The sequence below is a fragment of the Lathamus discolor genome, chromosome 3 (genome assembly GCF_037157495.1).
Source record: "Lathamus discolor isolate bLatDis1 chromosome 3, bLatDis1.hap1, whole genome shotgun sequence".
Classification (NCBI taxonomy): Eukaryota; Metazoa; Chordata; class Aves; order Psittaciformes; family Psittacidae; genus Lathamus; species Lathamus discolor.
Genome location: NC_088886.1, coordinates 13357133 through 13370363, shown reverse-complemented (window position 1 = coordinate 13370363; position 13231 = coordinate 13357133). Strand labels below are relative to the sequence as shown.

The 13231-nt window shown below is 52.7% G+C and overlaps 1 protein-coding gene across 2 annotated transcripts; it reads left to right on the top strand.

The window, feature by feature from the left end:
- The first annotated feature begins 2170 nt into the window (after positions 1-2170).
- On the top strand, positions 2171-11358 carry TMEM125 (transmembrane protein 125). 2 transcript variants are annotated; one of them, XR_010611031.1, is made up of 4 exons: positions 2171-2446; positions 4187-4314; positions 8058-9306; positions 11140-11358. XR_010611031.1 is itself a non-coding variant. In XM_065672581.1 (3 exons), the coding sequence occupies exon 3, from the start codon at positions 8357-8359 to the stop codon at positions 9017-9019; it is 663 nt and encodes a 220-aa protein (XP_065528653.1). In that variant the 5' UTR covers positions 2171-2446; positions 4187-4314; positions 8058-8356; the 3' UTR covers positions 9020-11358. The 2 variants fall into 2 exon arrangements, 1 of the variants encoding a protein (XP_065528653.1); XM_065672581.1 differs by having other exon boundaries at positions 8058-11358.
- The last annotated feature ends 1873 nt before the right edge of the window (positions 11359-13231 follow it).

Below are 13231 nucleotides of genomic sequence, written 5' to 3'. Positions count from 1 at the left end.
CAGAAGATGGTGATGCCGAATGCGGGATAACACATAAGCTACATTACCATTAGTGATGCTAGACTCGTTTCTAGGCTAACACTGTGGCAAAACAGACAGATAGCTCCACAAGCTCCTATGACCTGGGAGAATTCAGCGGAGTGCTTTGGCCAAGAATGTGCGATTAAGTTTCTTTAGTCTTACTTTTTTAATTTCGCAGCTGTAACTGGTACGGAGCATGGGTTTCACAGGAACAAAAGGAATAAATTACAATGGAATCGGTCTGTTGATGTGCTAACTTAGCACCCTTTCTTCCTCCTCCCCTCGCCATATAATCATCTTGATACTTCCTGTACAGAAAGAGGATGTAATTAATGTAATTAACAAATATTTTAGAAACTAGTTCCCTCTGAAATTTTCAGAACACACCCATTTTAATTTGCTGGACTCCCATGGGGTATAATTTTCCCCTCTCTCCATGAGAATGGAGTGGCAGAAGCCACTGCTTTAATAGATGTGTTTTAGAGAAATGGAATCAATCTTCCTGAAAGAGAAGAATCTTGTCCTCATAAGAGGAAGAAGCATCTACAGGTGAAGAATGATTTCTAAGTGGTGATTAATATGCTTGAAAGTACGCCCATGTGTCACCCACATTAGAAAGATTTTAAAGGCAATAGAAGGCTGTCAGATGAAGCCTGGGTACAGAGCTGGCAGACTAGGTTCAAGAGGATTTTGAACTTGATCTTAGTGGCTAAGAGGCAGCTAAAACACTGTTCATAAGGGAGAACTTCGAAAGGCAGGCACAGCAGAGGGTTTCAACTGAGGTTTATCACAAGCTTGCTGGAAGCAAAATAGAGGGACAAACCCCTTCTATACTCGGAACACTAGACCAAGGGCAGTTTCCCACACGTGGTGTAGAAATGTTTTCAGGATGAAGTTGTGACTGGATTATGGTTTTGTATGCTAATGATCTTCTGAATTCTCTCAGGGTGCAAAGACACTCTGCTTTCATCCTGTCTTGGTCTGCATTGTCTGTTTCTCCTGTTGATACCTTTCTGAAGGCACTAGTAAGCATCTCATGCGCTTACAAAGTTACAGCCCACTTTTATGGCTATCTGTAAAGCTGAATAATGTTTCCCCTTGGATAATGAGTTTGTTAACTGGCCCAACTGAAGGTTTTTCTTACCAAGTTTTTTCTTAGTAAGGGAAAGCTCATTGTTCAAGGGGGTTCGTATAGCAAAATCCACCCTGTTCTATTTGGTGTTTTAGGTTTAGGACAGGTGATATTTCATAAGTTTCAGAAGATCTGTGAGATCTTACTCAAGATAGATCTCCAAAGCTGTTGCACTATTTTGTGTCTATTGTATTAGCGTATCCTAAGCTTCCCTTCAAATAGCCTGCTAAAAAACTAGCATGTGACTTAAATAACTGAGCCTCCCTTTCCATTAGTCAGGCAAGAGCTGTTGTTCAGCCCCATTGTCTTCTTCCTACATCTTCCATGAGATTTTCTAGCTGCTCAGGCTCCCAGTAGTGATCCCCTCTGCTGTCATTAAGGCCAGCCACAAAGGAGGGGGTATGCCCTTAGTCTGGGAGTCCCATTCCCCTGCTGACTTCAGTGTTCCTGCTACTCCCTCTTATTTCTCTTCCTCTCTCAAAGCAGTCCTTTTCTGTTTCCCTAATTCCTCTCAGAATGGACACTTTTTACTTTCCACTAAATTACCAGGAATTCCGCTCTCCTGCAGCATGGTGGGCTCTGCTGATGCCACTGTCCCCCAGGGAGGGGGTGCTGCAGCTGCCTGGTGGCAGGGAGATGCCACCACAATGACATCTTGCCTCACATAAGTGCCTGCCTGGACTAACACCATGCAAAGATCCAGTGCTGATGTGGGCAGATGGCCCTAACCTATACAGCAGTGCAGGAGCTATTTTGTTTAACACCACACAGCGCCAAATACTTGCCGAATGTGTCAAATCTCCCCTGGTGCTGCCAACCTGGCTGCAGGCTTCCTCTCACCCACTGCCTGGGAGCTGCCCTCAGGCTCTGGCACCCCTTCACCTCCAGCTGGGAGGAAATGAGCCACCTTCCAGGATCGGTGTGCGGCCAGATCCTGCCCGGGGAGGGAGGGAGGGAGGGAGGGGTAGCGCCTGCACACCGACGCGGCTCTGGAGCCTCTCCAAGGCCAGCAGCAGGTTTGCTGAGACGCCACCCTGCTGGGGAATGCACCTGCCCCGGCGAGAGGTGAGGGCTCGCAGCCTACCGCTGGTGCTGCCCGCGCCGCACCAGGAAGGGGAGCGGGCAGCAGCACCTGCTCCTTGGCAGGCGGCTGCCGGAGGAAGGGAAGAGATTCTCCCGGTGAGCTCCCTCGTTAGGTCGACCCAGTGGAAGGAAAGCCAGGAAGAGCCACTGCTGCCAGCCAGGAGCAGGGGACAGTGCTGCGCTGCCGTGTGCGGGCAGCATCTGCCGCAGGTGAGTGAGCCCTCCTCTCCGGGACCGTGCTGTGCGGGAAGGGCCGGGCTGCATCAGTAGGTGATGGCAGGCTGGGGGCTGCTTCGGACATAGTCCTTAAGAGATCTGGCTCTTGCTTCCTTGCACCACCTTGTTTCCTCTCAGCACATAGGGGAGTTTCTTGTTCCTTCAGGACTCCCAGGCTCCCCCTGGCAGAGGCGCATCCGAACAGTCTCCATGGGGTGAGAATGATGCCTGCCTTTTATGAATACAGTGAGGAATGGGTACACGAATCTTTATAATGGAGCATGCCAAAGCTATCTAGATCTCTGTAAAAAGCATCTGTGTGCTGACCCTGCTGCAACAAGTCCTCCACCACCCTTACCCCTAGAGCCCCTAGGCTGGGTGGAAGGAAGGGACAGTCATCCATCACCCAGGGCTTCCGGGGTTCACAAATGATGTCTGGTGGCAGGAGCGCTGGTGGGACGGACTTGCTTCTGGGAAAGCATTATACCTCTGGTGGGGTAGGGAGGGCAGGCTCTCCCCACGAGGTACAGATTAGACAGCATAGGCTTGCATGGGTTTTGAGCAGCCCCAGAAAGGAGGAGCACTGGAATTGGTTGATGTAGCACCCAAAGGAGTGTGGATCTGTTGCTAGGATTTTGGGTGAGACAGACAGATGCCACATAAAAGCCTCATTACTCCCATTCCCTGCAGGTTCCTCTATCCCTACTTCTGAGTTCTTAGGAGAAGAGTGGGGACCCTCTCAGTCATCCTGAGGCAGCAATGTCCCTGCTCCCAGGGGCACAGACAGGCCTTGAGCTCCTCAACTTCCAGATCTTCTGATTTGTGTATTGACTGTAATTCAGCCATAAAACAAGATACATGAGCTTCAGTCTCTTGGAGCCTACTAGGGAGTTAGATTAGAATAGAATATGCTTAGGAAGCATTTCTTTACTGAGAGGGTGGTCAAACACTGGAACAGGCTTCCTCCAGAGGTGGTCAATGCCTCACACCTGTCAGTGTTTAAGAGGCATTGGGACAATGCCCTTAATAGCATGCTTTAACTTGGTCAGCCCTGAACTGGTCAGGTAGTTGGACTGGATGATCACTGTAGGTCCCTCCCAGCTGAAACAGAAGAGAGCAGAACAGAACAGGACAGATTGGAATAAACTGGACTAGACTGGAATGTAATAGGATAGGATAGGATAGGATAGGATAGGATAGGGTAGGATAGGATAGGATAGGATAGGATAGGATAGGATAGGATAGGATAGGATAGGATACTTCAGTTGGAAGGGACATACAACAATTCAGGGCTGACCAAGTTAAAGCATGTTATTAAGGGCATTGTCCAAATGCCTCTCAAACACTGTCAGGCTTGAGGCATCAACCACCTCTGTAGAGAGTTTGTTCCAGTGTTTGACCACCCTCTTGGGAAACAAATGCTTCCTAAATCACTGTGGCATCTGTCTGGCTGTCTCTCCTCCTAAAGCACTGGGAGTTGGAAAAATCACATAAAAGGATACAAATATATTTACGCCTTCTGGACTAGAGATTTCTGTGAGGCACAGAGTGGTGGCAAGTCCATCCCGAACAGGGATGGCTATGGCCAGACCTGCCTGGCCAAGAAGCACATAAGCTATGATGGACTGGAGAAGCAGGGGAAGGAGATGGCTTGTGTCTGTCTGAGATTGTGAGGCTCCGTTGATCTCATCTGGATCGCTCATGCAAATCATTGCATGTATTGTTACTTTACAGCAAATCCTGCCAGACCCTCCCAGTCTCCGTGGTGCTCACAAAGTCCGCATAGCTGCATAAACACCTCCAAGGCTGGAAGTGCTGCAGGAGCCTCTCCCACCCTTGGCTTCCCCTCCTGAACACTTTGGGTAAGCAGTGTCTCACAGGGTACCCCGGGTTCAGGGGGAGGAGGCAAGTGAGGAGTATTTCAGCAGCTGAACTTCAGTTGGCTCTGAACTGGAAGTGTTCATTAACACACATACAGCGCATGGCCCCTCTGCCAGATGTCAGACAGAAATAAATGTGTACACCATTCCCAGGGGTCAGCAGGAGTGTGCCTCCACACCTGCAGCCAGGAGTGACCAGAAACCAGTTGATGATGACCCACAATTCCCAGCTAAATGTTGTCAGAGTAGGCAAACGAAAAAAGAAAGAAAGAAGGAAAACATGACCACTGTTGTTTTCCTGCATTCCCAGCGCTTTCCTGTTCTTCCTCCCCAGCTGCCAGCCAGCAGCGGGAAGGACAGACAGCCTGTCCATTTCTTCCTGAAATGTGACCTTCAGTCAGAAAGCATTGTGTGGCTGGGCTGGTCCTCTCTTTCTTTTGCACACAAAGTTGGGAGCACTGAAGGTACTGGGTTCGGTAGTAAGTAAATGGTAGAGAGTAATGATCTGTGATACGTGGTATCAAACCGGCTGATCTGATGGGGTAACTGGCTTCAGCTCCCCAAGGGTCTGTGTTATGGTCTATCCCAGAGCAGTGAGATGAGGTAGCAGGTAGCCCAAAGCAACAGAAGGGGCAATTGCTGTGGAAAGGCTGCCCTCCCTCATGGCAGAGCAGGGATCCAGAGCCCTTCCTTTCTCTCAGTCTGACCTGGGCAAACTCATGTGCTGCATAATGCCAAGAAACCAGATCAGCAAAGTCGCTGTGAGATCCAGTTTCATCCCCCCTGCAAGCAGAGGTGGGTGACAGCCCAGGCTAGGGCTGCTTTGATTTAGCACAGTCATATGTTAAGAGGATGGAAAGCAATGCACCCACGCTGGGAAAGCGCAGCTAGATTTAAGGAAAAACTCATTTGTGGTGAGGATGGTTAAACACTGGAATGATCCCAGGGGGGCTCTGCATCCTCCGTCCCTGGCAGTATCTAGCACCTGAGCGGATGGGGCCCTGAGCAGTCTGAAGTTAACTCTGGTTTAAGCCTGTGGATGGACCAGGTGACTTCTCAAGGTCCTATCCCACCTGAACTATTCTGTGATTCAGATACTGCTATTAGCAGCACAAACCCTCCCAGTCTGGAGAAGCCCAAGCAAGTGCAGATGCTTAGAGCAAACGATTATGTTCCCAGAACACTGAACAGACACAAGGAAGCATGGAGGCACACTTCAGTGGAAGCCTTTGCCTCTCAAAATCATTCGTTCAATAGACCTTTAATATAACACTGGGAAATCAGTGCTCACAGACGTCACATTTTCCTTTGTTCTGCAGCCAGATACTGTAATGGCTTCATCTTGTTCCCTGACCTTCTTCTGAGCAAATAAAAGTTGAAATGGTAAATATGAAGCAGTAACATGTGAATGCAGTGCCGCAGCTTGATTTCTGGTTGCATTTTCCCTCACTGTGATTTGCGCTGCTGTGGGGTTTTTTGCTTACTGTTTGGCTCACAACTTGTGTGTGCAGCTTGGACCAAGCAGCAGAAGGCCACAGACTTTGCACTTCTCCAAGCTTTACTTTTTTTAGTTCAGACTCTCAATCTAATCTACAAACCTGCTGTCTATTGGACTCACCCATTCTCTGGTAAGGAGGAGATAAGGAACCTCTGCACTTGGAGAAGGAAAGGCAGGAGGAAGCAGTGATAATCACCGAGCTAGTCTGCACTGGCTGAGGAAATGTTCTCTCCCCTCTACTTTGAAGGTGCCCTGTGACATCCCCACCTTCTTGGGCACCTGTGTCTTGGGTACATGTGGACAGCACAAGGTATCTGCTGTTGGATGCAAGATCAAAGTGGGTCCCAGCAGTCACAGATCTGCACGCTCAGCCACAGCTTTTCCCCTCTCTATTTGATGCTTTCTGATTGTTCTGGCTCTAGCCAGGAGCTGCAGCTCTCCCATGGGCTCCCAGGCCAGCGTACCCTCTGGAGCCTGTGTTTCTGTGTCCAGGTGACCGCAGCACTGGGGGAGCAGCGCAGCAGCTCACGCAGTACCATGGGTCACGGGCCTGCAAACCCGGGCTGGTTAGAGACTTCCTGGACACGTGCTGCCAGCTGGCAGCAAGCCCTGAGCCACGTCCAAAGTGACCTCATGCTCCATCACAGCCGGGGAGTGACTCAGGAGGAGCTTGGGCTGACACTGTCAGGCGGTGTCTGGCTCGGACACCCCCCACACTATTGTTTTCCCTCTCCCCCCAACCCACATTGGCTTGCCCCCAGTGAAGGGTGATCTTGAGGTGTCTGCTGGTAGCAAAGGCGTTGCCATAAGGGGATGAGGGGGCTCTTTGAGGACAAGGAGAGCTGTGGGAGGAAACATCCCTGCTGTGTGCAGAGCTGCCATGTGTTGTGGTCACACATCATCCCCACCCATCTGTAATGAGCCCAGAGTCCCAGGGCTGTGCAGATCAGGGCAAAGTGTGCTTGGCACAGCCTGACGGGCTCCTGGAGAGCCAGTTTTATGAGGCAGGGTGCTGCGTGGCTGTCCCCACTCTGCAGAAGTGGCACAGCTCTGACACAGGGGATCTGCATCAGTTCCTGGCCCTGCCACAGGCTCCCATGGGATGCAGAGCTGTTGGTGTGTGTGTCTGTGATGGCTGGGGGTGCATCGTCCTGTCTGGGAGGTGACCGGGAGGCAGTTCGTGGGTCTGCAGGATCTGCTTCATGTCTCAAGGGCTCAGCTATAACCTGAAATGCTCCCATGCTGTCTTCATCGCCACCTTTCCTTGCTTTGGGTACTCGCTGTGCTGGGGGCTCCCTCTGGGACTGTGGGACCAGCCGGAGCACTCGTGTGCCAGGATGAGACATCATGTAAGAGACATGCAAGTGGTTTCCACTCTCGTTGTAAAACTGTACCCAGAGAAGCACTGAGGGGTGCCAGGACCCCGAAGAGGTGATGAGCCCCAGAAGCTGGGCTGTGCCAAGGGGGGCCCAGCTAAGCCCAGCACCACGGAGCCTGCCTCCACACTGCAGCCACCACTGCCCTTCCCCTGCTCCCCTCCACCGGTGAAGGGCTTCAGGGACCAGCAGAAAGAAGAGCTAAATCAGAGGGTTCCAGGTCCCAGCTGTCTGGGGGCTCTTCCCAGGGAAGTGCTGAGACTGCTGCGGATGTAACCATTGTGTTTCTGCAGGGAACTTGGGAGGGGGAACCACTGGCAGTGAACAGGGCTCAGAACATGCAGCAAAGGCAACTCTTGCTCTTCCAGGGACTGGACTGGAAGGGTTAAGCCCCGGTCCTGACCCCCACCTCCCGCTGTCCTTCTGGGCAGCAGAGCCAGTTGGTGACAAGAGGCTGATGCTGATGAAGGAGCATGTGAAGCCAGAGCTGTGAATGGGGCTTTATCCCCGGGGGACCTGCCTCTGCTCCATCCCTGCCCTGCTGCCAGCCCCAGCTGCAGGCAGAGTCCTGTAGGCAGCCATGTGCCAGTAGCCTCTGAGCTGGGCACAAGGGGCTGGGGAGGCAGGAGGCTCACCCTTGGGGCAGGCTGAAGTCCGCACACAGTGTGTGGAGGTCTCCCGGGAAGACGTGCGTGGCTGATCCATGCTCCAGCGCACCGGGCTTCCGTGAGGGAGGCAGGGGGAGCTCTGCAGGCCAGCCTGGGGCAACCGAGGCCCTGGGTTTGGCAGGGGATAGCTTGGACAGGGGAGCAGGGTGTCTCTTTAATATCTTCTCTTCTTGACTCTTTCAGATGAAAGACACAGGAAAGGAAAGACGCGGCCCCGGTTATTCCCTTATGGTGCTGCTCCAGGGATGCTCCACCACCTCCTGCAGCCCTGCCTGGGCGGTGGGCTCAGCCCCAGCACATGGACCATAGCTCTCCAGGTGGCACTGCTGCAGGGGGCAGCTCCAAAGAATGAGGCAGAGACGTCCCCGCTTCAGAAATGCAGCTGCCTTCGCAACCACTGATGTCTGGACCCTTCTCTTCACTGTAAGGGTGTAGATCCATCTGTGCAACCACCCCGTGTCCCCCCCACCCGGCCACGCACCATGCCGGAGCTGGCGGAACTGAGCAGCCCCCGCACCCCTGCGGACGCAGACCACATCCAGAGGAACATCCTGGAGGAGCATGTGGAGCTCTGGTGGTTCCAGGACCCCAAGAAGTCCATCCTGTGCTACGGGGTGGCCGTGGCGCTGATCCTGTCCTGTGGAATCGGGGGCATCATCCTGCTGTACAGCACCAGCAGCCGGTCCGGGGAGTGGCGGCTGGCCGTGGGCACCACGCTGTGCCTCCTGGCCCTGCTCGTGCTGCTGAAGCAGCTGCTGAGCTCTGCAATCCAGGACATGAACTGCATCCGCAGCCGGGATCAGATTGAGCTCCTCAAGAGCGGCGGCTTCTCAGACTGCCTGGTGCTGCTGCTCAGCGCCCTGGTGCTGCTGGTCTGCGGGGTGGTGCTCACCATCCTCTCCACCACGACCATGCAGCTCAGCCCCGCGCGGCCGCTGGCCAGCATGTTCACCAGCGGGGTTGTCCTCCTGACTGCTGGCAGCACCATCCTCCTCTGCCTGCTGCTCTACCTGCTCTGCACGTCCTGCCGCAGGGCTGCTCCTCGCAGCCTGGAGACCGGCGACATCCGTGTCTTCACCATCTCCGGCCGCCTCGCTCCAAGCAGGCGGCTTCCTCCCACCTCCAGCATGGCCAACCTGATCTGACCCAGGACACCTCTGCGTGAGCCTCTGGATACAACCCATCAGCAGGGCTGGTGCTGGCTTTTCCTTGAAGGAAAGGGGAGTGCTGCCGTGTGCCTCACACTTCTTTCGGAGATGACTGGCATTTGCTTTGCCCCAGGCTGATGGCACGGCAGGGACCTGGGGCACCTGGACAGGCTCTGACCTGGCACATGAGGAGCTCAGCACTGGCCTGGTTGGTGGTGTACCTCCACAAAGCCTCCTGCAACAGCTGCTGCCTGCCCGGCTGTGATGCCTCTCACAGCATTAAGGTGAGCCTGTCCCATACCTATGGGGACTCCGGTACTTGCTTGGTTCCTGCAGTTCCTGGAGCTGTTGTGCGCTCTCCTGGCAGGGGAGGCTGTGATTGAGGGTTGTATGAAACTGCCCTGTGCTTTGTGCAGAGCTGCCAGCTACCAAGCAAAGCAGAGCCTGTAGCAGGTGATCAATGGCAGGAAACACTCTGGATGTCAGCAGGCATGCAGTGCAAGTGAAGGGGGGTCGGTGGGAGGTGGGGCTGCTCCCGAGAAAGCACCTGGGTGTCTGTCGGAGGGAGTGTGGGATTTGTGTGGGATTCCATGTGCCAGAGCCCCGGCATGGCTGGACCTCACATGAAATGCTGTTTGTGTTTGCAATGCTGGGATCTGTTCCAGTATTACATGTCTGCAGCCCACCACCTTCTGTGGTTTATCAAAGGGGCGATCAACAGGTGTTGGAGCCAGGGCCCTGATGTGTTATCAGTGCTGTTCTGTGTTGGGGCTCTGCCCTCAGTGCCAGCGTGCTCCAGCCACGTGAGCCGGAAACAGCAAGGTGCAGTCACTGGGGATGGGATGCTCAAATCCTGGAGCTGGGCTGATGCTCGGCAAGGGCAGTGCAAGGGGGAAACGTTGTTACCCTCAGAGAGGAGCTTCTGAAGCAGAGGCACCCCTGCTGCTGTGGGAGCACTGCAGCTCATCCCAGTCCCTGTGCATTCCCATGCTGCGTCTGTCTCCCAAGTGCTTCTGCAGCTGCAGGGCGGAAGAGTTCTGCTGCCACTTGGCCTTTACCTGGAGCTTTTTTGGTGTTTTATCTCTACAAGGTGTCTGTCACCCAGGTGTCTTTCCCAGAGGCAGACTAACAGCTCACCCCTGGGAGCTTTTCCTGTGACTTTAGGCTAAGTCCCCTGTCAAAATTCTCACTTCCTCCAAAGACCCACAAACCATTTCACTGCCCTTTCCATAGACACAGATCGTAACCTCCTAGCGAAGCTGCTCCTGCAAACACTTCTCTTCTTCTTCCTCTTCCTGTCTGCTCCCATCTCCCCTCACCTGAGCTGCTCTGCCCCAGCCATTATTTTTGCTCATTATTTGCAAAGTTCCTTCTGTAATGGAACAAGACTGAGCTAGTATTTTTTGGTGCCTAAGTACCAAATTTATTTGGAAGAGGACAGTAGCTCATTCCCTTGGTAACATGAATCATTGTCCATGCTACACCTACACTGGAAGCAGTGTCAAAGCATCAGTGAACCCCACCAGGTATACACTGGACAATGAAGGCTTCATCCTTTCACAGCTCTAGACCACGTCATCTCTGATGCACTTGATCACATGTGGGCTCCCAAAGTATGGGAGCAGCATTTTGGCTTTTCTTTCTGGGCCTGTTATTTACACATTTTCCTCTGCCACTTTTACATCATCCATAGATTTTATTCAACTGCTGTTTCCTCCTCTCTCTCAATCATTTCCCTGAATCTGCCCAAGATTTCAGAGGGTGTTACTAAGCTCAGGTCTGTCTATGCTAAATCCTCAGCAAAGCAAATAGCTGTCCTACCCCTCTGGGCTGTTTGACCCTGGGTCCAGTAGGGACCCCTGTGCACACACAAGGGAGGAACAGGCCAGAGTTGGACAGTTTTGTGCCATCACCACTGCCACTGCTCCACACGCCTGCGTCAGTGCATGTGCAGTTGCACCACCTCTGCTTCTTACTCTTCTGCACACGCGGGCAGCCCGCAGCTGCCTGCACACCAGCTGTTTTGCACATCTGGGCATTCCCGAGAAGGTGCGTGACTGTGCCCAGCTCACAGCTCCACGCTGCCTACATTCCAATGTGAATCCTCCCCTCCACAGCCCCTTCAAAACGTGCCCCCAGTGCCCATGAACTCTGCCAGGAAAGGATGCTTGTGGGCAGTGTCAGCAGCACAAGGAGATCCTGTCTGAGAACGAGCTGTCCCTGAAGATGGCAGCTGGGGTGTCTGGCTGCCCCGAGGGACAGCCTGCGCTGCCCCAGTCACAGCCTCTGTCTGCAGCAGCGGTACTGGTCTGCTCCTTTCTTGGTTCCTGTGTTGTGTGTGGAAATAATAAAGTGTTACAGAAATCAACTGTGTTGAAGGCTGATGCTTGAGTGTTGGCCTCTCTGAAGAGCCAGGGATGGCAGGGCTATGCAAAACTGGCCTCTGCTCAGAGAGCCTGGGGCAAAAACCATGGCAGCCCAGGCTCCCTCCTGAAATTGTGATTTTGGTTTACCAGCAAGTGCGGCAATGCCTTCACAGCCCCCAAATGCACATACTTATTTCCTGCTACACATCTTGCACCTCCAGATCCACATGCATCTCCTTCTGCTCAAGGAACTAGACAGCCGGTCCCCCTTACCACCACTCTGTGAACAGATCTTGCCATGCCTCTGAAAGACGCTCACGTGGTGCATGCAAAGCCTCCTGAGGATGTCCATGCCAGTTTGTTTGTAGAGAAGCTGTTTCACCCTGTGGTGAGGCCGAGCCTTGTGCTTCATGGCAGCAGCTACTGCCTGCAGCGACCCTGGAACCAGTTTGCCTGCATACCTGCCACTGCTCCCATCCACCAGCCTCAACCATGGGGTCCTCTGACTGCTTCCTGGGGGGGACTCCCCTGAGAAGGCTTCTCTTTTTCTGCTCTGATCCCCTTGTATTCCCAGCTCCGCATGCCAGACGCAATTCCCACCACTGGGCTGCCAAGTTCCTGCCTGCTAGCACCAGAGCTGCCTGGAGAGGGGCTGCCACGCTCCCCTGCACACCAGAACAACAGGGTCAAAGTAGACAAGCAACCCACCACTGGGCACTGAGGGATGAGAGCGAGCAAGATCCTGGATGACAAGGCCTGGGCACTTGTATTTTAATCTCTTTTAAGGCATCACTGGGACCTAAATAAAATACTGAGTCTAGAGTGAGCTTGTGTGATTGAAAAGCATATTGAAAAGCCCAGAAATTGCCCTCCAAAAGAGAACTGAAATGCATTTTCCCAGCCCTCAGATTTAAGTACCCTATTTTCCCTGAAAGGTATCCATGATTTCAAAAAATGACAGCACATATTACATATATATACAGCGTGTTTACATATATATACAGTGTGTGCTATAATTCAAATGGAGCTGTTAAGATGAACCCAGAAGGCAAAACATGAGGCAATGATTGATTGCGAAAGTAAATCTCAGGTTAGAAATACATTCTTTAACAACCAAAACCGGATGACCGGTGAAACAAGCCAGCAGGTTTTCCTCCTTGTGGCTATAATGGCACATTCCCTCTCTGGAAGGTGCTCTAAATCACTGGCCCATGTTGCCCACGCAGCGCCCAACCCACTCGTTCCCTTTGGTTTCCATTCTCTGACATGTATTATTTACTTTTGTACATACTGTGCTCTGTAGATGTCTTCATGACCACAGAAATAGATATAGGCAGTTGACAGTACAATGGAGGTTTGAAGGAGATGGAGAATTGGCCGTGTGGCAGGGCTTCAGGAAATGCTGTCCCTGTGATGATGTTTCATGTTCTGGAGCAAGATAAGAGAGATTTCCAGGCTATTGGGGAAGAGAGCAGCCAGGCTGTGCTCTGGGAATTCTGCGGGATTCACTTAGTAAAGTGAATCACTTTACTAAGGAGGGTGAACGCTGCTGCTGCTTCCTGCTTTTAACTCCAGTGTGACCCACACAGACACGAGTGGCTGGGTCATAACTCGCAGTTACCAATGTCTCATGTGCTGTTTATCGTGCCACAAAGATGACAGGAATGCAAAAATTATAATGTTCATCTAAATCCATGCTTAGAGATACAGATGGGACGCTGCAACGGGTGCCGGGGGACAGGGCTGTCTCGCCCCAGTGCACGTGCCTGCCTGACGCTGCAAGCTGCTAACAAGTTTGCTCAGCTCTACAGAGCTGGCATGGTAAAGGTAAGTGCTTTCCTAG